The sequence below is a fragment of the Pleurodeles waltl genome, chromosome 4_1 (assembly GCF_031143425.1).
Source record: "Pleurodeles waltl isolate 20211129_DDA chromosome 4_1, aPleWal1.hap1.20221129, whole genome shotgun sequence".
NCBI classification, from domain to species: Eukaryota; Metazoa; Chordata; class Amphibia; order Caudata; family Salamandridae; genus Pleurodeles; species Pleurodeles waltl.
In genome coordinates this window covers 535,256,092-535,283,451 of record NC_090442.1, presented here as the reverse complement: position 1 = coordinate 535,283,451, position 27,360 = coordinate 535,256,092, and the positions used below count along the sequence as shown (strand labels likewise).

Genomic DNA, 27,360 nt, shown 5'->3' with positions numbered 1-27,360 from the left:
CTCCGTGTCAGATGTGACTGAATGGGCAGTGGCACAGGAGGTGCGGCTGAAGCAGTGCAGACATGATAAGGTGGGGGACGATCTGGGGTTTGGGCAGAAATCCTGGTCATCTTCATGTACCATGGGGCTCCTGAATGCAAGTGGACCCAGGGGCTCCTAAATGCACTCCTCGAGGGAGAACAGAAACTCTGCAGCCAAGGATGATGACTAATTGTCTTTTTGGTATGGATTTTCCCTGTTGAATGGCTAGGGGTCGACTGGGCTTCTCACCCTGTGTTCATGAAGGAGATTGATTTGAGTATATAGTGGCTGTTTAGATTTGCTTAAGTTGGACCAGCTGATTCTCTCAGTGGCAAGGTAGATGATGGCTATTGTTGTTATGTCTGTTTCTGTTTTTCAATAAAGAATACATATATATTTTAAAAACACTTGTTTCACAGGAACCTGGTCTAACTGTCAATTATACTTTCTTTCAAGTGGTAGTAGAAAAGAAGAAAAGAAAAGCTTTCACAATGACACTGCTGCTCACAACGCCCAAGAAGCTTTCCTTTGCAGGCTCACCCATTAAGTAAGCATCTACTTATGAATCCTCCCTAATGTATGAAAATAAACATTGTAAACACAGAACTGTCAGCAGAAATGTTACAGTCCAATACTGGATTTTATTTTCTTTCTTTATACAAGTCTTGCTAATTCTACATTAGGGTCAATGTACTACAAAAAAGAGCACATTATAGAATGCATGTTTAATTGTATTAAAATGCACTTTGCATGTAAAATAAAATGTGATTTCTAATAATGCACATGGCTGCATAAAACACATTTTTATTACTAGCACATTAACCCCAACAAAAAAACACATTTTCAAAACACTGACGTATCTGCAGTCTCAGGTATACAATGAATTCTAAACAGAAGATGCCCTAATCTTTCTAAAGAGTACCTAAATTAATTAATAATTATTGTAACATACAAAAAAACATGATCCTATAGTACCACCTTGTGCTTCAGGTGACATTTATAAACATCTCAGCCGTCTGCTTCATGTTTAATAATAGAACCCTTTGATAGCAACATACATCCATATTACACAGTTACTAGTTGTCTAGTTAAGATATTGGTGCTTGTATGTGTGTACATAGTAAGGAACCAGGGATATCAGACCCTATTCGTAACAACCAAGTCTTTCAGCAGTGGTGCCCTGGTGACTCGTACTGCAGATCCCCCAAATGGAAACCAAGTACCTCACTGTAAATGTGAAATAACTGTAAAAGAGAGCACAAAGGATTGGTACAATATTGTACCACTATTAGCAATAGGTAAATGACTAAAGTATGGTAGAAAAAACAGACTTGTCAACCTTACCTTATTTTGGGCATCAATATGTGCACCGTGCTCTAGAAGCTGTGCTGCTAAAGAGACACTTGGAATAAGGGCAGAGAGGTGAAGGGCAGTGTTGCCATTGATGTCCATGAGATTTGTATCTGCATCATGTTCCAGCAATATAGTTGCACAACGCTCCTGCTGGCACTGAACGGCCTGTAAAAGGTACAGAAGAAAGAGAGGAATTAATGCTCTGTTTCCTTTTCTAATACTAGTGATGTAGCTGTGAGAATGGTATAGATCTGCAGATGCCATGGTAAATCGGCTGTAATTTCAGGTTACATTGTATTAACACTTAACATTTCTGAAAAACAGTGAACAAAACAAAGCAACAAAGAATGCATCAATCGTAGACCATAGCATTGCAGGTGCAACCATGTTAATGTAGAGTATAGTAAGAGGACTAAAATAATACATAAAGGCAATACATACCAAAGAGCAATGATACAACACTGTCATGGAGCTCCAAAGTTTCTGCCAGACTCATTCATCCTGTGTGCCATCATCCTGAAAGCATGAACTAGGTTGCAATGATAACTGCTAACTTCCTGCCAAGTATCCGGAAACCTGCGTTTTCAGCAAGACAACTAGTTCCAAGTATCCCTCTGTTCTTTAAAGTGCCACAATTTTCAAGTAAGAACTTACATTAGTCTGGACAAGAGGGGGTATGAAACCAGTCCAGTGTTTTTTTGCCTTCTATCTTTTAGCTTTGCAATTGTTTAAGGTTTTTGAGATCAAAATGCCAAGCAAGCAAACCTCTAGAAAAAGGAGGAGGGGAGCTAAGGGCATAACATATTTTAATAGGATTACCATAGCTTTAGCACAAAGGGCAACCACCTAGGTACTGTAAGGTACACCTGAATAGCAGCAGGCACAACACATTAAAAGTAAAGTGAGAACATGTGGATATTTGGGGCACTTTGATAAAATGTGTAAGCACTTATAGCGGACTGCCTCGAAGATCTGACTTGTTGGGGCACAGACCAAGCACTTCAGTTTGATTCAGTCATGCCCTGGCAGAATACTACAAAACTCAATTGCAGTATGGACCAAAGCATACAGGGATAATAGTGTCCTGCAACTATCAGACTGATGAATTAGGAACTGCATTATGTTCAATTTGTCAAGAGGAACAGGGAAGAAGAGCCAACACTCTCAGCAAATGTTGGCATTTCAGTAATTCTCCAGTTAAAGCACAAAGTAATTAGTTATCATGACCATGAATATGAACATAGGCAGAACTACACCAAGTAAATAATCCTAACCTTGTCACCACAAATACAGTTAATGTATGAATGACTAATAGTTAAAATGTGATGTTTAAGCAAGGAATTTGCCACACTTTTAGACCTTGTCAGCCTTAGGCTTCCTCCAGGACTAAATGGTAGTCTTAGTCCTGGCTGGAACTAAAACATAACGTATCTCCATAAGCAAATCTGAGAACAATGGTAAGGATCATCTAAAATGAATATCTTAGAATGCCCACTCTGGCTCTCAAATTAAAAGGGGACAGCTCAGATATGTCAGAGTTAATTGTAATCCTACAGTATCTCACATACGCAGATACAGGCAAAATATTATGGAGAGGACTATAAGGTAATAGTAACACGTTATATAGTTACTGCTAGACGGCAAGTGTCTTTATGCACTTCCATGCTGTGATGCATGTACTTGAAACCAACCTCTCCAAAAGAGTCAAATGTTAGCACAATATTAAAGGAGATGCCTACAACCAAACCTTACCCAAAGAAATGGGGGAGGGCTTGAGGTTATTCCTATAAATCTACACAGATTTAGTGCAGAATAACATGGTATACCACCAGCAGCAAATCCCCAAACTAATGAAGCACTGCAAAATGAAAATTGAACTCTGCTAAGTGAAATGCTTTCTCAGTCTTACAAATGTGACAACAAATGTCAAACAGAATAATGAATGGTCTTCTAGGCATTTTAGCTCAAACACAGCACAGAACCAACCTTGGCTGGCTAGACCAGTTTAGGAACATGGACCACAAATTTAACTGTAAGTACTTTTTCTATGCGTGGCTAGAAGCTGTCTCAATATGTTGTTGATGGCGTTAATAAATATTACATGCATTAATGTATACTAATAGGGTCTGTGTTGATGTGTTTGCTATGCTCACTTAGCACTTGACCTCAGATTGAGATGTTAAAGCAAATATGGTTTTCTTGCTTCATTCTTGCAACTCAAGTAGAATGGCGTGCTATGGGTGCAAAATTTGTTCTCTTCTGCTTGAACTGAAGCAGAATTTTCTAATTAATTTGCCTTGATGTACTATATAGCCAGCAGCTGAAGGTGCAAGGTAGAGATTTCTTACTCAATGTCTTTGCTAATAGTTTAGTTTCTGCACTATTACTCAAGGTCTTTGCTAATAGTTTAGTTTCTGCACTATCAGGTTTCTTAAGGGTAACACACACCAGCATTTCCAAATGCTTTAAATGAGAGCACTGTGTTAAGCTAGATGTTACAATCCCTACTAGCTCCATAGAAAAGTGATAAAGAGGAAGGTCTATATGTTCATCATAATTAGAGGTGGGCACCAGAGAGACCAGATACTGAAGGCATGCTGCTTGTTAAGGAATTTGTCAAAAGACCCTCTGGTCCACAGCAGGCTTATGGGGAGCATTACATGACTCTCCAATAGACAGCATTACAATAAGATGCCCTGAGAAAAATAGGGAATATGGGCATACGGTAGCCCAAGCATGGACACATGGTGTACAATATCTGGGGTACGAGGTTTAATGACTGATAGCATGAATGATGGCTGAATTATGTATCATTAGGGTCAAAGTCACAATTCATATGATTTAATTGGACTAGCAAATAACAAACTAATTATTTTTAAAAAAAGATGTTTGTAGGTACATTGATTTTGAGGGATTAGGGCAAGGTGCCTTATCAATACCGTCCAAGAGTAAGTGATTTTCTGGCATGTCTGTTGGATTCTAAATACCCGTATACATATTCCTGCAAGTATACTCCTGAGGAAAGAGTGGTAAATACCAGTTTTCCTTTTCAAATGTGGAAAGAATACCAAACATGTAGAGCTGGGGAAATATATCTGGGCTTCGAGATATCACTCATTTCACTCATCATTGGATGAACAGCACTAGCCTACCAAACCCTTCAAGGAATTCAGGAAATTTTTAACTTTGTAAATGCATTACTATTCTCCCTAAAGGCATTGGCACTTAACTGTCTGCACTTTGATCAGATGATCACTAACCCCATAAGTGCGGGCGTCGGCCACTGGCCGACCCCGCACTACCTCCCTGGTGCGGGTCACGACCAGTGGTCGACACCAGGGAGGGGGTTAAAAATCCTCCAATGCAATGCACCGGAGGATTATTTTTTGGGGGCTTTGGAGACGCGGAACAACTTCCGCGTCTCCCTCCTGTCACCCTCCCGCCCCTTTGTGACGCGCTGACGTCACAAAGGGGCACCCCTAGACACCAGGGATATTCTTTGGGGGGGGGGGTCGGCCCCCTTGTTAAAGTGCCGCACCGCCCCGTGGGGGCATTATTTTATAAACATAACTGTTTTGGGGGGCGATCGCGCTCCCCAGATAAAAAAAAAAAAAAGTGGCGGGGTCAGCCCTCCGAATACGGGCCGACCCCTAGGGGAATCTAGTTTTCCCTGGGGGGGTGGGGGTGGCGCGATCGCCCACCGAGGTAAAAACTAGATTCTATTAAAACAAAAAATAGAAATTGTTGGTGGGCAGCCCTTAGGGTGACCCTCTATGGGGCCATTTTTTTTTTATACTTGACTACTTTGCCAAGGGAAAGCACACATTTATGAAAAAAAGTTATGTAGAGTTAGTGTCTTGCTTTCTCTCTCTCTCTCTATATGGAAAATGTAACTTACCCAGTGTACATCTGTTCGTGGCATTAGTCGCTGCAGATTCACATGCTGTGCACAGTCCGCCGTCTGGTGTTGGGCTCGGAGTGTTACAAGTTGTTTTTCTTCGAAGAAGTCTTTTCGAGTCACGAGACCGAGGTACTCCTCCCCTTTCGGTTCCATTGCGCATGGGCGTCGACTCCATCTTAGATTGTTTTCCCCGCAGAGGGTGAGGTAGGAGTTGTGTATGTTAGTAATAGTGCCCATGCAATGGAATGAATACGTATGTACATAATAAAGGTTAAAGTAATATATTTACAAATGTACAATTGTTCAAGATCTACTTCTAAACGACTACAGGCTCCCGGGGAGGCGGGTGGGCGCATGTGAATCTGCAGCGACTAATGCCACGAACAGATGTACACTGGGTAAGTGACATTTTCCGTTCGATGGCATGTGTAGCTGCAGATACACATGCTGTGCATAGACTAGTAAGCAGTTATCTCCCCAAAAGCGGTGGTTCAGCCTGTAGGAGTTGAAGTAGTTTGAAATAATGTTCTTAGTACAGCTTGACCTACTGTGGCTTGTTGTGCAGATAACACGTCTACACAGTAGTACTTAGTAAATGTATGAGGCGTAGACCATGTTGCTGCCTTACATATTTCGTTCATTGGAATATTTCCTAGAAAGGCCATGGTAGCACCTTTTTTTCTGGTTGAGTGTGCCTTTGGTGTAATAGGCAGCTCTCTCTTTGCTTTAATATAGCAGGTTTGAATGCACATAACTATCCATCTATCAATGCCTTGTTTTGAAATTGGATTTCCTGTATGAGGTTTTTGAAAGGCAATGAATAGTTGTTTTGTCTTCCTAATTAGTTTTGTTCTGTCAATGTAGTACATTAGAGCTCTTTTGATGTCTAATGTATGCAGTGCTCTTTCTGCTACCGAATCTGGCTGTGGGAAGAACACTGGTAATTCTACTGTTTGATTTAAGTGGAACGGTGAGATAACCTTTGGTAAGAATTTTGGATTTGTCCTTAGAACTACCTTATTCTTGTGTATTTGAATAAATGGTTCTTGTATGGTAAATGCCTGAATCTCACTCACTCTTCTTAAAGATGTGATGGCAATGAGAAATGCAACTTTCCACGTTAAGTATTGCATTTCACAAGAATGCAGGGGCTCGAAAGGTGGACCCATGAGTCTTGTTAAGACAATGTTGAGGTTCCATGAGGGAACAGGTGGTGTCCTTGGTGGTATAATTCTCTTTAGGCCTTCCATAAATGCTTTAATGACTGGTATTCTAAATAGGGAAGTTGAATGAGTAATCTGCAGGTAAGCAGATATTGCGGTGAGATGTATCTTTATGGAGGAGAAAGCTAGATTTGATTTTTGCAGATGTAGTAAACATCCTACTATATCTTTTGGAGATGCGTGCAATGGTTGAATTTGATTATTATGGCAGTAACAAACAAATCTTTTCCATTTATTTGCATAGCAGTGTCTAGTGGAAGGTTTTCTAGCTTGTTTTATGACCTCCATACATTCCTGTGTGAGGTCTGAGTGTCCGAATTCTAGGATTTCAGGAGCCAAATTGCTAGATTCAGCGATGCTGGGTTTGGATGCCTGATCTGTTGTTTGTGTTGTGTTAACAGATCTGGTCTGTTGGGTAGCTTGACATGAGGTACTACTGACAGGTCTAGTAGTGTTGTATACCAAGGTTGTCTTGCCCATGTTGGTGCTATTAGTATGAGTTTGAGTTTGTTTTGACTCAATCTGTTTACTAGATATGGAAGGAGAGGGAGAGGGGGAAAAGCGTACGCAAATATCCCTGACCAATTCATCCATAGAGCATTGCCTTGGGATTGATGGTGTGGGTACCTGGATGCGAAGTTTTGGCATTTTGAGTTTTCTTTTGTTGCAAATAGATCTATTTGAGGAGTTCCCCAAATTTGAAAGTAAGTGTTCAGTATTTGGGGGTGAATTTCCCATTCGTGGGTTTGTTGGTGATCCCGAGAGAGATTGTCTGCTAGCTGGTTTTGGATCCCTGGAATAAATTGTGCTATTAGGCGAATGTGGTTGTGAATTGCCCAATGCCATATTTTTTGTGTTAGGAGACACAACTGTGTCGAGTGTGTCCCCCCCTGTTTGTTTAAATAATACATTGTTGTCATGTTGTCTGTTTTGACAAGAATGTATTTGTGGGTTATCATGGGTTGAAATGCTTTCAACGCTAGAAATACTGCTAACAGTTCTAAGTGGTTTATGTGAAACTTCCTTTGATGTATGTCCCATTGTCCATGGATGCTGTGTTGATTGAGGTGTGCTCCCCACCCTGTCATGGAAGCATCTGTTGTTATAACGTATTGTGGCACTGGGTCTTGGAAAGGCCACCCTTTGTTTAAATTTGTACTGTTCCACCATAGAAGCGAGAGGTATGTTTGGCGGTCTATCAACACCAGATCTAGAAGTTGACCCTGTGCATGTGACCATTGTGATGCTAGGCATTGTTGTAGGGGCTGCATGTGCAATCTTGCGTTTGGGACAATGGCTATGCATGAGGACATCATGCCTAGGAGTTTTAATACCATTTTTGCTTGTATCTTTTGTGTTGGATACATGGCATATATCACCTTGTGAAATGTTTGAACCCTTTGTGGACTTGGAGTGGCTATCCCTTTTGTTGTGTTGATTGTCGCTCCTAAGTATTGCTGTGTTTGACACGGCAAAAGGTGTGACTTTGCATAGTTGATGGAGAAACCCAGCTTGTGAAGGGTCTGTATGACATACTTTGTGTGACGTGAACACCTTGTTAGCGTGTTGGTTTTGATTAACCAGTCGTCTAAGTAAGGGAACACGTGTATCTGCTGCCTTCTGATATGTGCAGCTACTACTGCCAGGCATTTTGTAAAGACTCTTGGCGCAGTTGTTATTCCAAATGGCAAAACTTTGAATTGGTAATATATTCCTTTGAATAAGAACCTTAGGTATTTCCTGTGGGAAGGATGTATTGGTATGTGGAAATACGCATCCTTTAGGTCTAATGTTGTCATGTAGTCTTGCTGTTTGAGCAGTGGGATTACGTCTTGTAATGTGACCATGTGAAAGTGGTCTGATTTGATGGAGGTATTTAGTGTTCTGAGATCTAGTATTGGTCTCAGAGTTTTGTCCTTCTTTGGTATTAGAAAGTACAGTGAGTAAACTCCTGTGTTTTTTTGTAGGCTTGGTACTAATTCTATTGCGTCCTTTTGTAGTAATGCTTGAACTTCTAGTCCTAGAAGCTCTATATGCCGTTTTGACATATTGTGTGTTTTCGGTGGGACGTTTGGAGGGAATTTGTGAAATTCTATGCAATAGCTATGTTGGATAATTGCTAAGACCCAAGTGTCTGTTGTTATTTCTTCCCAAGATTTGTAGAATTGGCTTAGTCTTCCCCCCACTGGTGTTGTGTGATGGGGTTGTGTGACTTGTGAGTCACTGTTTAGTTTGAGGGGTTTTGGGACCTTGAAATTTTCCCCGACTTCTTGGGAATTGGCCTCCTCTATATTGTCCCCAAAAACCTCCCCTTTGATATTGACCCTGGTAGGTAGGTGGTCTTGTCTGTGAAGTGTTGGTTTCTGTGGGTTGACCCCGAAACCCTCCCCTAAAAGGTGTCTTCCGAAATGTGCCTCTGCTCTGCGGGGAGTAGAGTGCGCCCATGGCTTTGGCTGTATCGGTGTCCTTTTTTAGTTTTTCAATGGCAGTGTCTACCTCCGGCCCAAACAATTGCTGTTCATTAAACGGCATATTGAGCACAGCCTGTTGGATTTCGGGTTTGAACCCAGAAGTGCGCAGCCAAGCGTGCCTCCGTATTGTGACTGCAGTGTTTATTGTCCTTGCAGCTGTATCGGCTGCATCCATGGAAGACCGTATCTGATTGTTCGAGATACTTTGTCCCTCTTCCACCACTTGTTGCGCTCTTTTTTGGAACTCTTTGGGAAGGTGTTCGATGAAATGTTGCATTTCATCCCAATGAGCCATGTCGTATCTTGCCAAGAGTGCTTGGGAGTTGGCGATACACCACTGATTTGCTGCTTGTGCTGCAACTCTTTTTCCCGCTGCATCAAATTTGCGGCTCTCCTTGTCTGGAGGTGGTGCGTCGCCTGATGTATGAGAATTGGCTCTTTTACGAGCTGCCCCCACAACTACTGAGTCCGGTGTTAGTTGTGTTGTAATAAATATTGGGTCTGTGGGAGGTGCCTTATATTTTTTCTCCACCCTTGGAGTTATGGCTCTGCCTTTAACAGGCTCCTGAAATATTTGTTTTGAGTGCCTTAGCATTCCTGGGAGCATGGGAAGGCTTTGATACTGGCTATGGGTGGAGGACAGGGTGTTAAAGAGAAAGTCATCCTCAATAGGTTCCGAATGTAGTGAGACATTGTGGAATTCGGCTGCCCTTGCGACCACCTGTGCATATGATGTACTGTCCTCAGGTGGTGACGGTTTTGTTGGATATGAGTCTGGACTATTGTCAGACACTGGGGCGTCGTAGAGGTCCCATGCATCGGGATCATCTTGGCTCACTGTGGTATGAGCTGGTGAGTGCGTTAGTGGTGGAGTTTGCGCCGGTGATGCATGTGTTGATTGTGGTGGAGAAGGTGGTGGTGTAACTTTCTTTACCACCTTGGCTTGTGGTTGCTTGTCCCCTTGTTGGAAAACAAGTTTCCTTTTCATCTTGATTGGGGGAAGGGTGGTTATCTTCCCTGTGTCTTCCTGGATGTGAAGCCTCCTTTGAGTGTAGTCAGTCTCTACAGTTTGAAGCTCTTCCCCAAATCTATGCAATTGGGTGTTTAGTCCTTGTTCCTCTGTATAGGAACTAATTTTCGGTTCCGAGGCTTTTTTCGGGGCCGAAACCGTTTCGGTAGGCTTTTTAGGCTCCGAAGAAGATTTCTTTGATTTCGGTGTGGGATCTCGGTGCCGAACATCTTCGGTGCCGCTGTCTCTGCGCCGAATTTTCTCGGAGCCAGTGTCTCAGCTCCGAGGTTGCTGTGTGGCGGTATCACGACCGGAGTCGGACGACTTCGACACCAGCATGCCCTTTTTCGGTGCCGTGGCTCGGTCACCTAGTTTTTGGGTTAAGCCATGGCCTGTTGGCAGTGGCGTCCCCTGGGCTTTTGGGGACTTTTCGTGAGTCCTAATTTTCAACGTCTTACTCACGGTTGCTATGTCTTCGGTGTCGGATTCCCCCGAATCCGACTCGTGGATGGAGAACGCTTCCTCTTCGTCCTCGAACCGTTGTTGTCCTGTCGGCGTGGACGCCATTTGGAATCTCCTGGCTCTTCGGTCTCTGAGCGTCTTCCTCGACCGAAACGCTCGACAGGCTTCACACGTATCCTCCTTGTGCTCGGGGGACAGGCACAAGTTACAGACCAGATGCTGATCCGTATACGGATATTTATTATGGCATTTAGGACAGAAGCGGAACGGGGTCCGTTCCATCAGTCTTGCAGTCGCACGTGGTCGGGCCAACCAGGCCCCGACGGGGGATCGAAATTACCCCGAAGGGCCACCGGAGCTCTTCAAGATTCGGTGTCGATTTGTTCTAACTAACCCGATACCGAACGCAACAATACCGACTATTTTTTCCGAGATTCTAACTAACTTTCCGACCCGAAACACGGAGCGAAAAGGAACACGTCCGAACCCGATTGCGGAAAAAAAACAATCTAAGATGGAGTCGACGCCCATGTGCAATGGAACCGAAAGGGGAGGAGTCCCTCGGTCTCGTGACTCGAAAAGACTTCTTCGAAGAAAAACAACTTGTAACACTCCGAGCCCAACACCAGACGGCGGACTGTGCACAGCATGTGTATCTGCAGCTACACATGCCATCGAACATGGAAATACGCATCTTTTAGATCTAATGTTGTCATGTAGTCTTGCTGTTTGAGCAGTGGGATTACGTCTTGTAACGTGACCATGTGAAAGTGGTCTGATTTTATGTAGGTATTTAGTGTTCTGAGATCTAGTATTGGTCTCAGAGTTTTGTCCTTTTTGGGTATTAGAAAGTACAGTGAGTAAACTCCTGTGTTTTTTTGTAGAATTGGTACTAATTCTATTGCGTCTTTCTGTAGCAATGCTTGAACTTCTAGTCCTAGAAGATCTATATGTTGTTTTGACATATTGTGTGTTTTCGGTGGGACGTTTGGAGGGAATTGGCGAAATTCTATGCAATAACCATGCTGGATAATTGCTAAGACCCAAGTGTCTGTTGTTATTTCTTCCCAAAGTTTGTAAAATTGGCTTAGTCTTCCCCCCACAGGTGTTATGTGATGGGGTTGTGTGACTTGTGAGTCACTGTTTATTTTGAGGAGTTTTGGGGCCTTGGAATTTTCCTCGATTTCTTGGGAATTGGCCCCCTCTATATTGCCCCCGAAAACTTCCCCTCTGATATTGACCCTGGTAAGTAGGCCTTGTTTGTGAGGTTGTGGTTTCTGTGGGTTGCCCTCGAAACCCTCCCCGAAAAGGTGTTTTCCGAAATGTGCCTCTGCTCTGCGGGGAGTAGAGTGCGCCCATGGCTTTGGCTGTATAGGTGTCTTTTTTGAGTTTTTCCAATGGCAGTGTCTACCTCCGGCCCAAACAATTGCTGTTCGTTAAATGGCATATTGAGCACAGCTTGTTGGATTTCTGGCTTGAACCCTGAAGTGCGCAGCCATGCGTGCCTTCGTATTGTGACTGCAGTGTTTATTGTCCTTGCAGCTGTATCTGCTGCATCCATGGAAGACCGTATCTGATTATTTGAGATACTTTGTCCCTCTTCCACCACTTGTTGCGCCCTTTTTTGGAACTCCTTGGGTAAGTGTTCGATGAAATGTTGCATTTCATCCCAATGAGCTCTGTCGTATCTTGCCAAAAGTGCTTGTGAATTGGCAATACGCCATTGATTTGTTGCTTGTGCTGCAACCCTTTTTCCCGCAGCATCAAATTTGCGGCTCTCCTTGTCTGGAGGTGGTGCGTCTCCTGAGGTATGAGAGTTGGCTCTCTTACGAGCTGCCCCGACAACTACTGAATCTGGTGTTAGTTGTGTTGTAATATAGATTGGATCTGTTGGCGGTGGCTTGTACTTTTTCTCCACCCTTGGAGTTATGGCTCTGCCTTTAACTGGCTCCTGAAATATTTGTTTTGAATGTCTTAGCATTCCTGGGAGCATGGGAAGGCTTTGGTACTGGCTATGGGTGGAGGATAGGGTATTAAAGAGAAAGTCATCCTCAATTGGTTCAGAATGTAGGGTGACGTTGTGAAATTCGGCTGCCCTTGCGACCACCTGTGAGTAGGATGTACTGTCCTCAGGTGGTGACGGTTTTGTAGGATAGGAGTCTGGGCTGTTGTCAGACACTGGAGCATCATAAAGGTCCCATGCATTGGGATCATCCTGACTCATTGTGGTATGAGCTGGTGAGTGCATCAGTGGTGGAGTTGTTGGTGGTGATGCATGTGTTGATGGTGGTGGAGAAGGTGGTGGGGTTGTTTTCCTTGCCACCTTTGCTTGTGGTTGCTTGTCCTTTTGTTGAAAGGCAAGTTTCCTTTTAATTTTGATTCGGGAAGAGTGGTTATCTTCCCTGTGTCCTCATGAATATGAAGCCTCCTTTGTTTGTAGTCAGGCTCTCCAGCTTGAAGCTCCTCTCCAAATCTATGTAATTGGGAGGTTAATCCTTGTTCCTCTGTATAGGAACTGGTTTTCGGCTCCGAGGCTGGATGTTTCGGAACCGAAACCTTTTCGGAAGTCTTTTTAGGCTCCGAAGAAACCTTCTTTGCTTTCGGCGTGGTGTCTCGGTGCCGAAATTCTTCGGTGCCGCTGTCTCTGTGCCGAAGTTTCTCGGAGCCGCTGTCTCGGCTCCGAGATTGCTGTGTGGCGGTATCTCGACCGGAGTCGGATGACTTCGACACCAGCATGCCCTTTTTCGGTACCTTGGATCGGTTACCTAGTTTTCGGGTTAAGCCATGGCCTGTTGGCGGTGGCGTCCCCTGGGCTTTTGTGGACTTCTCGTGAGTCTTGATTTTCGACGTCTTACTCACGGTTTTGGGTGTTTCTTCGGCGTCGAGTTCTTCAGAATCCGACTTGTGGATGGAGAAAGCCTCTTCTTCCTCCTCGAAACGTTCTTGACCTGTCGGCGTGGACGCCATTTGTAGTCTCCTGGCTCTTCGGTCTCTCAGCGTCTTCCTCGACCGAAACGCTCAACAGGCTTCACAAGTATCCTCCTTGTGCTCGGGGGACAAGCACAAGTTACAGACCAGATGCTGATCCGTATACGGATACTTGTTATGGCATTTTGGGCAGAAGCGGAATGGGGTCCGTTCCATCAGCCTTGAAGTCGCACGTGGCCGGGCCGACCAGGCCCTGACGGGGGATCGAAAAAACCCCGAAGGGCCACCGGAGCTCTTCAAAATTCGGTGTCGATTTGTTTTAACTAACCCGATACCGAACGCAAACAATACCGACATTTTTTTCCGAGATTCTAACTAACTTTCCGACCCGAAACACGGAGCGAAAAGGAACATGTCCGAACCCGATGGCGGAAAAAAAACAATCTAAGATGGAGTCGACGCCCATGCGCAATGGAATCGAAATGGGAGGAGTCCCTCGGTCTCGTGACTCGAAAAGACTTCTTCGAAGAAAAACAACTTGTAACACTCCGAGCCCAACACCAGACGGCGGACTGTGCACAGCATGTGTATCTGCAGCTACACATGCCATCGAACATATATATATCTATATATATATAGATATAGATATATATATATATATATATATATATATAAATATATATCATTTTTTTTTTCTTTTGTGTGTTGTTTGCCGAACAATTTCACCCTACTCCACGAGGACATGTCAATTTGAACCTCGTGGAGTGCGGTGAGATTCTTGTTCACAAAATATATATATATATATATATATATATATATATATATATATATATATATGTATGTCTTTTCTCTAGTGGCAGTTGCCATAAAGTAGTGCAGATGGTTTATTGTCCTGCTGCAAAGGACATACATTTATATGTATTTAGCTGAGTGGATTAGTAAAGGCAAGCGTTACCTGCGCTTTAAAACAAATGTTATGCCAGGGGGACTATGGAGATATGAGCGGCACTTTTGCTGGGTGGTACTGAGGGAATCAGAAGAGGAGGTAATGGGAGGCAGAGCACCAAAAATGACTGTCGCACTGGGTGCCACCAGCGCTGAAGGCTGTGATGATGGGTATGTGGTAAGGTGAAGTAATACATTCTTTTTTGTTTTTTTCAGTGTTTTCAGAGAATCTGCAGAATTGGAGAAGAAGCAAAGGTAAGGTGATGACATTTCCTATTGTACACATCAAACATACCCACGAGCAATTTTTTGACTATCTGCTTTCTACGTAGGCTAGTAGTTTAGAGGGACAGTTTAGCCAGTAGCAGAGATGGCATCTCGTTGGATGACTGCTGATCAAGCCCTAACTCGGGTTATGGAGGACAGTTCTGATGTAGGCTCAGAGACTGAGACAGCAGATACTGAGACAGCATCTGAGGGAGAGGACACTGGGGCAGAATCTGGGAGCAATTCTTCAGTCGGCGGAGTTCCATCTGACGACACCTCTTCCAGTGAGCCAGTGAGTCTGAAGGAGACAATGACAACAGCCGTGCTGTCCCTTCGCAAGCACATTCTGTGCAGTGGGACAACATTGGGTTAGCCGAACCCAGAGAGCATGTGCTTGCGGCCGCAAGCACAGAGAGAGTGCTCTCTTGGCAGCCCCCCTGTTTAGTTCAGCCCCAAATTCCACCTTTTACTGGTGACGCTGGATGTAAAGTCGATACAGCTAACTTTTTGCCAGTCAACTACATCCATCTATTTTTGGATTTTGACTTCCTTCAGAAAATTGTGCAGCAAACAAATTTGCGTGCAGACCAATTTCTGAGGGATCCTGGAGCACTCTAGGGCCCCGTTCTAGGGCACGCCAGTGGACTCCCACTTCGCTGGCAGAGTTGAAGATATTTTTGAGCCTTACGCGCAAAATGGGGTTAGTGCAGAAACTCACCTTGCAGTCCTACTGGATGACTCGCACGGTTTGGGTAACTCCCATCTTCGCACCATACATGAGCAGAGATTGTTTTTTGCTACTGCAGAGCATGCTGAATTTCAATGACAATTCTGCTGCATTGCCCCGGGACCATCCAGACCATGACAGGTTGTTAAAAATTCCGCCTGTCGTGGAACATTTGTCTGCCAGGTTTCTGGAAAGAATATAGCAGTCGATGAGTCCTTGATCCTGTACAAAGGATGGCTGCTTTTCAGACAGTACTTTGTGAGCAAAAGAGCTTGCTATGGCATAAAGCTGTACATGCTGTGTGAGAGCTCTTCTGGCTATGTGTACAGCTTGAGAGTGCATACAGGGAAGGATTCTACCCTAAACACTGTAGGTTGCCCTCCCGAGTTAGGGGTCACAGGTAAGATTGTATGGGAACTTATCCAGCTACTTCTTTACAAAAGGTTATAACCTTTATGTGGACAATTTCTATACAGGAGTAGAGCTGTTCAGTGAGCTCTACAAAGCTGGCACTGTGCCAAGCGGTACAGTTCGTTGTAACCGCAAAGGATTCCCGCAGGAGCTTGTTTGCAAGAAGCTCCAGAAATCAGAGAGTACTGCATTGCATTCTAACGAACTGCTCGCAGTCAAGTTCTTGGATAGGCGTGATGTATACGTGCTCCCTACAATTCATGATGAGAGCACTTCTCCCATCACAGTTTGGGGTCAGATGGCCGAAGTCCACAAGCCCATCTGTATACTTGATTACAATAAGTACATGGGCGGAGTGGACAAGAACGACCAGGTTCTTCAACCATACAGTGCTTGTTGTAAAACTCGCACTTGGTACAAGAAACTGTTTACCCACCTGATTCAGATGGCAACATATAATGCATATGTTGTTTACCGTCAGACAACCACAGGAAGACTCATGACTTTCAGTTGTCTGTAATTGAAAGCCTCACTGCTGTTACAGAAGCAGCAGCAGCCTCCACCTCATATGTTCTGGAGGATTTGGCAAGGCTGCAGGAGCGACACTTTGCTGATCGCATTCCTAAAACACCCAAAAAGGATCGTCCATGTCGTCGCTGTAAAGTGTGCTCGAAGCATGGAAAGCGGCAGGGGAGTCAGTATTACTGTCCCCAGTGTCCATCACAACCAGGCCTCTGTGTCCCTACTTGCTTTACGTTGTATCATACTAAAGCAAAGTTCTGGGAAATCAACTGAGGTTGAGCTGCCGTTGGGTAATCCTTTCAGTGGCAGTGCATGGATACCGAACGTCCATGGGCCACTGCTTCGTTAGGCAAGGAGCCACAGAATTTTACTTCATCTACTTCATCATGGACTTCCTTTTGGACTGCTTGAGAGCTAAATCCACAGTCACAACGTGGTCGGTGTCCTGTTCAATTAACATGCATTATATTCCCCCTACTGCATATACTAGTGGACAGAACATATGCCACATTGTCACGGAGTACCCTTTCTTCACCAGCTGTCTACCTTACTTTCAAATGTAGATATGCTCTCTCAGTTCGAGGAATCACTTTGTACGGCATACTTGGAAACCCTCAACTTGCATCCACAAACTAGTACAGGTTCACTTGGCAATTATACAGGATTAGCCAGGACTCTGATGAGAACAGAGACATGAATGGGTAAGGAAAGCTTAGGTGTGCCTTCACAGGGTTATTACACAGGTAGAAGGCAGATAGTAAAGGTAGTACAGATGTACATCATCTACACCTATGGATTCAAACCCATTGGTGCCATCCCAGCACTGAAGGAGAATGACTTGTATAGGTCAGTGTTTGACCTGCTTTTCATGTTCATCCTCCATCAGAACTTAGTAGATGTTCAGTTTGCTGTATAAGTGCATTACAGTCACATCACTGCACATAATGTTGGCTGGGACATATGCTACTTTCTCGTGGACTCCCCTGTGTGCCAAACACTACCCTTTTTCATAGCCTATGACCTTCTCTTTAGGGAACATCATGAGAAATCCCCAGCATGTCTCCCTTAGTTTCAAAGGTAGATATGCTCACTCAGTTTGAGGAATCGCTTTGTACGATATACTCGGACACCCCCAACTTGCATCCACAAACTGGAAGGAGTTGGATTTAGCACAGAGAGTGCGTTAAAGGCGCATGAAAAACATGTCTTCCTGAGCCTCAGGTGGCTGTCACAGGAGTCATTAGTAAAGGTTCGTTACGCATACATTTGGTAATGTTAAGGAAGCAGGAGGCAGTTACTTGACAGGTGGTAAAATGTGGTCAAACTTATTCCGTTCTGTGGCGTGTGAATGTGATGGGCCCTTGTCTGGCAGCGTTAAGTTAATGTGAGTGCATTGATTGGTTGGATTGGGCCCGTGGCCGGCGATATGAAAGGATTGTTTGTTGTGCGTGAATGGCGTGTGAATGGACCATAAAGAGGTTGGTGCCTGGACGCGGCTTTATGGCCCACCTTCAGAAGGCTTGGTTTCAATATTCAGATACTTTGATAAGTATTCATGCTTTGAAACAATAATTTCTGGAGGTGCTAAAACCAACCAGTGTGAGTGGTGGGTTAACTTTAACAAACTAGTACCAGGGGAGTCCAAGGGTGCAGGACTTGCGTGGCTCTCGCCAGTTTTCCTTCACCCAGAATCCCCTTGAAATCACAAAATGTGCTTAAAAAACACATTTGCCTTGCATTCCAATGAGCAGAAGTCCAGGGATCTGCAGGGAGCCACAAGTTCCACTAAGTCTCCAGCGAAAAACTGCCTCACTTTAGTGAGTGGGCAAGTGACCACAACAGGGAAGTACCCAAAATGGATTGTGGAAACATTAAAATGACCTACCACAAAACAGCCTCGTTTTTTAAGACAGTCACCTAAGTAGTTGGTCCTGGGCTCGGCAGCCATATAGGAAAACCTACCAAATGCAGACATTTCTGAAAACTAGACACCCAAGGCAGTAAATGTGGCGTGTTTGGATTTAACAAAGTTTTCTTACCCAGAATACCCTGCAAAAGTGAAACGTTGATTAAAACCACTATTTTTCCTTTCTTTTTTATCACAGAAACTACAGGAATGTGGAGGGATCCTCAAAATTCCTACCACCCAGTGTTTCCCCACTTGTCCTGATAAAAACACAACCCCACTTGTGTGCCTGCGCCTAGTGCCTGCTTCAGGAAAGGATCACTCCAGGGTTAACAGTAGCCCTCATGCAAGGACTACCATTGACCCTTGTATGATCCATTCCTGTCGCGGGCACTAGGCCTACCCACACAAGTGAGGTACCATTTTTATCAGGACACTTGGGGTAACGCTGGGTGGAAGGAAATCTGTGGCTCCTCTCAGATTCCAGAACTCTCTGTCACCGAAATGGGAGGAAAAAGTGTTTTTTTAGCCAAATTGTGAGGTTTACAAAGGATTATGGGTAACAGAACCTGGTGAGAGCCCCACAAGTCACCCCATCTTGGATTCCCCTAGGTCTCTAGTGTTCAGAAATGCACAGGTTTGGTAGGTTTCCCTAGGTGCCGGCTGAGCTAGAGGCCAAAATCGACAGGTAGGCATTTTGCAAAAAACAACTCTGTTTTCTTTGAGAAAATGTGATATGTCCACTTTGTGTTTTGGGGCATTTTCTGTCGCGGGCACTAGGCCTACTCACACAATTAAGGTACCATTTCTATCGGGAGACTTGGGGGAACATAGAATAGCAAAACAAGTGTTACTGCCCCTTGTCTTTCTCTACATTTTTTCCTTCCAAATATAAGAGAGTGTGTAAAAAATACATCTATTTGAGTATTGCCCAGTAATTCACATGCTAGTATGGGCACCCCGGAATTCAGAGATTTGCAAATAACCACTGCTCCTCAATACCTTATCTTGGGCCCATTTTGGAAATACAAAGGTTTTCTTGATACCTATTTTTCACTCTTTATATTTCAGCAAGTGAATTGCTGTATACCCGGTATAGAATGAAAACCCACTGCAGGATGCAGCTCATTTATTGGCTCTGGGTACCTAGGGTTCTTGATGAACCTACAAGCCCTATATATCCCCGCAACCTGAAGAGCCCAGCTGACATAACGGTATATTGCTTTAAAAAAATCTGACATCGCAGGAAAAAGTTACAGAGTAAAACATAAAGAAAAATGGCTGTCATGTCAATTTCAATCTTTTTTTTATTTCAGCTGTTATTTTCTGTAGGAAAACCTTGTAGGATCTACACAAATGAATGTTTGCTGAATTCAGAATTTTGTTTATTTTTCAAAAATAGTTAGCTTTCCGGGATCCAGCATTGGTTTCACACCCATTCCTGTCACTAACTGGAAGGAGGTTGAAAGCACAAAAAAATAATTAAAATGTGGTATATGTCTCAGAAAAATGCCAAAATTGTGTTGAAAAATGTGGTTTTCTAATTCAAGTCTGCCTTTTCCTGAAAGCTGGGAAGCTGGTGATTTTAGCACCGCAAACCCTTTGTTGATGCCATTTTCAGGGGAAAAACCACAAGCCTTTTTCGGCAGCCCTTTTTTCCACTTTTTTTGAAAAAAAGCTAATTTTTTGCTCTATTTTGGCTAATTTCTTGGTCTCCTCCGGGGAAACCGCAAACTCTGGGTACCTTTAGAATCCCTAGAAGGTTGGAAAAAAAGGACGCAAATTTGGCATGGATAGCTTACGTGGACAAACATTTATGAAGGCCTAAGCGCGAACTACCCCAAATAGCCAAAAAAAGGGCTCAGCACTGGGGGGGAAATGGCCCAGCAGCTAAGAGGCTAAGAACCAAAACTATGCTGCCCTATTCACTCCTGTGGTCAAGTCCTCTAGATGCACTTATGGAAGAGCTGCTCAAAAGAAAGTCTAAGATCAACAGTGGCACTCATGCATTGATGTTTAAAGTGACAAGGGCTGCTAGTGAGTTCTAACAACTACAGTGTAAGGAGAAAGACAGATGAAAATACTGATACACAGATATTGACCAGTTGAGAGCAAGATTACAATACCATGAAATAGTTTACTGCTAAACGCAACAGGTAGGACAGTTCAAAGAAAATTCATACCAAAATTAAAAAGAGAAAAAGCCTAACAATACTGGAGTACTTTGACTTATGCTTTTAAGAGCAGCCCTTTAACTAGGCTTGAGCACTTGTATATAGAATTATAGATGAAGTGGAAGGGATACTGATCATGAAGAATCCAAGAAGGCCGTCATGATTCTACATCTTGAGGAGGTCGGTGTTGTTCAAGCTGTTAGCACACTTGCACCTGTGTTCAATCGTACAGTCGTGATCTGAGGACTGTTATATGCAGAAGAAAACCAGAAAGTGGGGGACTTATATGGACAGAGAGGAAAAGAGCCGCAGCGAGGTCGGAAGGCGAGAGGAACTGGGAAGAACCCCCAGAGGGAACCTGAAGGAACAGGAGATTGGAGACTGGAGCAGAAGGCGAGTAACTGGACCAGTTGGAAGACGAGACAGAGTAAGAAAGGTCAGGGGCGCCTATTTCCCTGCATTCACCTGGCAGGCCCAAAGGAGAGGACAATGAAGCGGCTAATGCTGCGGCTTGGGGGAACGGGCCGTAGCACAAGGCAAGTAACGTGCTATCTGCATGTGGAGTAGTAAATGGTATCACAGTGCTGGGGTATTTTCTGGTGCTTGCTGAAGAACTAGGTGAGAGCCCACCTTATGCAGATTGCTTTCATACAATAAACTAAAGCGGTGTACAGGAAGAATTACACCTGTAGATGGACGATGTGTTGGTAGTTGGTCACTGAGTGCCAGGTGGTGGGAGAAATCAAATACAAGAAGTGCTAAAGGTCTCTCTAGTTTTTCACGAGGGCCGGAACACCAAGGAGAGGAGCCTATGAAGAGAGAGCAACACAAAGAAGGGAAACCATGGGATATATTAACCCTAACGAAAGCCAAGTCCCATATCTATCTGTGACTGAACAGATCTAGACTTTCAATTTTTACTTTCAATTCCTTCCTTTTCATCATCATCATATTTTCACAGATTTATTTAATAAATCCTAGCATCTTCAAGTTGGTTGAGTCACATCAGTTTTTGCCAGCCTGTTACAGATGGGTAACAGTAAACAGTGAAGATATTTTTCACCAAGGAATTCTGGGCGACATCAAATAGACGTGAGTGAAGCTGGAGTTGCCTATGACATCACTCAGAATACAAAAGGTAAAAAGAAAATCCCTGCTATTTACTTTTTATCCATGTATAATTTTATGTTATGCATAGCCCCCAAAATCATCTGTCCCTGCTTTCAAATTATATGCAAGGTCAAACCCCAGCAAAAGCCAAGTTCCATATTTATCTATGACTGAACAGACATACTTTCCTTTTTTCTTTTCAACCCTCTCCTTTACCTCATCATGATTTTATCATAGACTTGTTTAATAAATCCTGGCATCTTCAAGTTGGTTGTGTCATGCCTGCTTTTGCCAGCCTGCTACAAGTGGTGTCAGAAGTGAGATTAAAACCAGAATCCATAAAGGCTGACCCAACTAATCACTGTTGAACAGATGATTCAACAACTAGCGGAGGGACAGTTAGTGCTAGAGACAAGCAGAAACTGCCCAACAGGATACAGAGAACCTTAACACTGCATTAAAAAGGCAAGCCCTCTCATCCGTAGAAAAAGGCATACAATGCCTTGTTTTTTTAAATTGACTGATGCACTAGTAAGTTCAAGAGGTACACCTCAACTTGTCAAGTTCTGTTCTTCAAAAGTACAGGACTGGCGAAGACCCAGACTATTTCTTTACAAACTTTGACAGAGTAGCAACCAGTGCATCCTGGCCACCAGCGAGATGTGGTCAATATACAGCCCCCCTTTTATCAGAACTCCTAACTGCATATCAAACAGCTAACCCTGCTGGGACATCAAGTTATGAAGAAATATGAATATATATATTTTTTTTAAAATCACTGTGGAACGATTAGGGTATGATAGTGAACATTTTTGTGCTCGGTTCCAGAAAGAGAAATGGAGCATCAATGACAATCCATGTGCCCTATGTTATAGAATACAAAGCATAGGAAACCATTAGTTATGACCCAACACCTCCACCATTACTGAAGTTGCTGAGAGAATGTATCTGGAACAATACATAGATGCCCTAACCTACTCCACCCGGGCCTGGATCAAACAACACCATAACATCTTGGTGGACGGGGCCATTGAATTAGCTTTTGCCTTCCACAGGTCCCCTTATTTTAGACTTGTTGTATCTAAAAACCACTCCACAATAAATCTTCCATGGCGACCTTTGCACAGACTGAAACCCCGTTTTCCCTATTCGAACAGAGGACTCCCCCCTCAAACCACCAGTCAAAGATGTAGGGGGCAGACCTCAAAGTTTCCTGTGCTCGGTATGGGGATACATTGCAAGCAAATGTCCCCAAAAAGGAACCACTGTAGAACCAATGCAGGTTGGGTACGTGAAATGACAGGTGTTGTATGCAGGGGGCAAACCCATGTCATTTAAGAAAGACGCCCTGATAAACAGATAACACATGAAAACATTGATTGATTCAGGTTGTCACCACTTAGTGTACATAGTAAATGGGTTAAACCCTGTTCTAAACCAGTGACCATAAAGGTAGGAATCACTGGAATTCACTGTGATTGTAAGGTATACACGACAGAACCCGTAGCAAACATTGGGATGATCAAACAGAAACATTAGATTTAAAGATTATTCCCCACTCTATTTGAAGAGGCCATTATTAATACTGACGATCCCAGTTTTCCCCAAATGATAGGAAGAGACTCTCAAGATGAAATTACGAGTAACTGGTTGGAAGAAGCCCCTTTTAGAGAAGAAGAGCTAGAAGGGGGTAAGGCTACACATAAGAAGACAAGAACAGAAAAGTGTTGTGAAAGACAAGAATACTGGTTATGAGACATAACTAATAAAACCTGTTTATTTTCACTCACAGACACTTTCAAGGCCAAACCACATAACCTTTGAATTGCCAAACACAAGGACACTAATCTAGCTAAGGCATGGGATAGAGCAGCTCCAGAAGATAGGATCAGGTAGGCCCATATTGTGTTTTTTTTTTTTTTTCATTAAAAGAAGGGCTGTTTAGAGGGATAAACACAGAAACCAGTAAGAAAATACAACTGGTTGTACCATTAGCATTCCGAAAGCAAGTCTTAACCCTGGCACATTGCCTAGTAGAGGGTGGTCACTTGAGAAGAGGAAAAAAACAAAAAAAAACAAAAAAACAGAGGAGTATCTCCTAAGGAAATATTATTGGAAAGTCGTATTCGTTGACATTCGCAGATATTGTGCCTCCTGTTCCAGTTGCCAGCTTGTAAACTCTCCTAATGATGAGAAGAGCAAGTTACCTACCTTCGGTAATGCTTTTTCTGGGAAAACCCTAGCTAACTGTGGATTCCTCACCTAATGAATTCTCCCCATGCGTAGCATTTGTCGGAAACTTCTCTCCAGCTCTGCACGTCGGCGAGGACGTCACAATTGCCCGACTCCACGAGGCTCCGCCTGACGTCATCGGGGAAATAAGAGGCCCTCGCTGGCGTGCTGGCGTCAGTTTATGCCATTTTTGACATGCCTTTGAGACGAATAGATAAACATTGATATTCCAAACACTTCATAACTGTATCCAATAAACCTTTATGGAAAAAGCAACCGCCAATAATAGAAACGATACCAATGCACATTCCTAAAAGTTCTGCACCATTATGAACAAAAATCAGAACTTGCAAAATAAACAGAAATACAACTATATATATATATATATACACAAAAATAAATGTATAACCCCCATAATACAGAAAGAATAAAATACACAAATGCACACCCAAGGAAATCTCGGCATGACCAGACAGACAACGGTAAGGCGGGAGGGACCATGAGGAATCCACAGGTAGCTAGTGTATCCACCAGAAAAAACATTACCGAAGGTAAGTAACTTGCTCTTCTGAGGGATACAACTACCTGTGGATTCCTCACCTAATGAAGAGAGTCCCAAAGCAGTACCACCTTGGAGGAGGGTGTCCGTCTGGTCATACCAAGAACTCCTGCAGCACAGACCGCACAAAATGGCCATCCCTCCTCACCTCTGAATCCAAGAAAATATTGCTTTACAAAGGTGTGGAGGGAAGACCAAGTCGCGGCCTTACAAATGTGCGCCACTGGAACACCTCTAGCCAGGGCCGATGTGGTCGACTTGGCCCTGGTGGAATGAGCTCTGATCCCCTCATGAGGATCCTTCTTCGCCAATGAATAACTTATCTTAATACAAAGAACGACCCACCTGGATAGCGTTCGTTTGTGGACGGCCTTCCCCACGTATCCAATAAAGAGTCAGTCATCCAAGCGGAACTCTCTCGTCCTGTCTATATAAAAGCTGAGAGCCCTCCTAGGGTCCAGTCGAATGGGTCTCTCCTCCTCCTTAGATGGATGCAGAGGAGGATAGAATGTCGAGAGAGTGATGGATTGTCCCAAATGAAATGGAGTCACTACCTTGGGGAGTAAAGCCGCCCTGGTCCTCAGAACCACTTTGTCCTTATGAAAGGTTGTAAAAGATGGGTGAACAGAAAGCGCCTGAAGCTCACTCACACGTCTAGCCGACGTGATGGCTGTCAGAAACACAGTTTGTATAACCAAAAACCTTAAAGGGCAAGAATGAAGTGGCTCAAAAGGAGAGACCATCAAAAAGGTTAACACCAGATTTAAATCCCACTGGGGCATGATAAACGGAGTGGGGGGAAACCTATTGGTAAGCCCCTTCAAAAACGCTCCCTGCATCGTATACTGAAGGCTGCAGAACAACAGGCAGTGCACGTTCTCCCGAGTGGCAAATAGATCCGGGGAAAACCCCACATCCGAAAGATGTAAAGAACCAGATCTGGATGAAGATGCCACTCGTGATCGTCTGAGAAGAGCCGACTGAGACTGTCCGCACGCACGTTTTGAACCCCAGCCAGATGGTTTGCTATTATGCAAAGCCGATGGTCCTGTGCCCAGGACCAGAGCCGCAGAGCCGCTCTGCAGAGAAGGTACGACCCTGCTTGTTGATGTACCACATCGCAGTCGTGTTGTCAGTCAGGACTTAAACCGACTGACCGCGAAGGGAAGGGAGGAAGGCCTTGAGGACTAAACGAATCGCCCGCAGTTCCAGCAGATTGATATGAAACATCTGCTCCACTGGAGACCAACGACCCTTGATCTCCAAGTCCCCCAGATGAGCTCCCCACCTCAAAGTGGAGGCATCCGTTATTACTGTGGTCAATGGAGGAGGCAGCGAAAACGGCTTTCCAAGAGACAGGTTGCTGCCCGCAGCCCACCATTGTAGATCCGCAGCAGTGTCTCTGGAGATCTTTATCGGCTCCTCGAGATCCCCTTTGTGTTGAAACCACTGCCTGCGGAGGCACCACTGAAGAGCCCTCATGTGCCAGCGTGCATGAGTGACCAAAAGATTGCAAGAAGCGAACAAACCGAGCAACCGAAGGACCCTGAGGACCGGAACAACCGCTCCTTCTTGAAACATCGGAATCAACACCTGAATGTCCTGAATCCGCTGTGGCGGAGGAAAGGCTCGATTCAATGTAGTGTCCAGAACTGCCCCGATGAACAGGAGGCGTTGAGAGGGCTCCAGGTGAGACTTGGGCACATTTATTGAAAAGCCCAGACTGAACAACAACTGGGTTGCCAGATGCAACACAAGCTCCGTAGACTTGGCTTTGATCAACCAATCGTCCAGGTAAGGGAATACCGCAATCCCTTTCCTTCTGAGGTCTGCTGCAACAACCGCCATCACCTTCGTGAAGACCTGAGGTGCGGAAGTAAGACCAAAAGGAAGGACCACAAACTGGTAGTGTTGCGACCCTACCACAAAACTGAGATACTTCCTGTGTGACTTGAGAATGGGAATATGGACATAAGCATCCTGCAAGTCGACCAACACCATCCAATCCTCCTTGTTCAACGCCATAATTACCTGTGCTAGAGTCAGCATTTAGAATTTCTCCTGCTTGAGGAACCAATTCAAAATCCTCAGGTCCAAGATAGGTCTCAAACGACCATCCTTTTGGGGATCAGAAAGTATCTTGAATAACATCCCTAACCCCTCTCCTGCTCGGGAACCAACTCCACTGCACCTTTTGACAATAGGGACAGAACCTCCTGTTCTAGCAACAGGAGATGATCTTCTGACCAAAAGGAAGGACGGGGAGGGAAGGGAGGAGGAATCCACTGAAAGGGAAGGGCATAGCCTTTCCTTACCACGCCGATGACCCAGGAATCGGATGTTATGGACTCCCACATGGGAAGAAAAAGAGACAACCTTCCCCCTACCTGAGAGGCATGGGACGCGATGGAGAGAGGACTAGAGCTGCTTTCCCTGTTGCATCCCTCCTGAGGAAGAGGAAGGGTGCTGCTGCTGGGTGGTCCCTCTAGTGCGGACCCTACCCAGCCCCCTACATGATCTATAAGGGAGGCTCAAAGACTGCTGTCCTGCCTGCTGCGATCTCCCACGAAAGGAAGCCCCTCGTCCAAAAACTCGCAGCCACCTAAAGGATCTAAATGGGGTCGAAACAGTCTGCAGGCCCAAGGATTTAGCAGTGGCCCTACACTCCTTAAAGCGCTCTAGCGCAGAGTCAGCTTTAGAGCCAAACAATTTAGCCCCATCAAAAGGCAAGTCCAAGAGCGTGGCCTGAACATCTGATGAGAATCCAGATGTACGCAACCAAGCATGGCGCCTGGTGGCAATAGAGGTCCCCATGGCTCTAGCAACAGAGTCTGTGGTATCCAGCCCTGACTGTATGACTTGCGTAGCCGCTGCCTGGGAATCCGAGACTAGACCATGCAAGTCTTGGGGCATGTCAGGTAACGTTGTCTTTGCTGCAACCATTATTGCGTGAATGTATCTGACAAGGATGCACGTAGCATTAGCAGATTTCAATGCCATGCTACATGAGGAGAAAACCTTCTTTGCCGACTGTTCCATACGCTTGGACTCCCGGTCAGATGGTACTCCAGGAAAGGAGCCAGGAGCAGATCGTGAAGAACAGGATGCCTGTACGACCAGAATCTGGAGACGGATGCTT

At 44.4% G+C, this 27,360-nt stretch overlaps 1 protein-coding gene across 14 annotated transcripts in view; it reads right to left on the bottom strand.

Annotated features, from left to right (window-relative positions):
• The window catches only part of ANKRD26 (ankyrin repeat domain containing 26), an 829,339-nt gene that overhangs the window by 763,270 nt on the left and 38,709 nt on the right, over positions 1-27,360 (bottom strand). For all 14 annotated transcript variants that reach the window (XM_069228894.1, XM_069228896.1, XM_069228898.1 and 11 more), the window contains exon 3: positions 1,366-1,539. In XM_069228894.1, the coding sequence (XP_069084995.1) occupies positions 1,366-1,539 (174 nt within the window). The remainder of the gene's footprint in view (positions 1-1,365; positions 1,540-27,360) is intronic.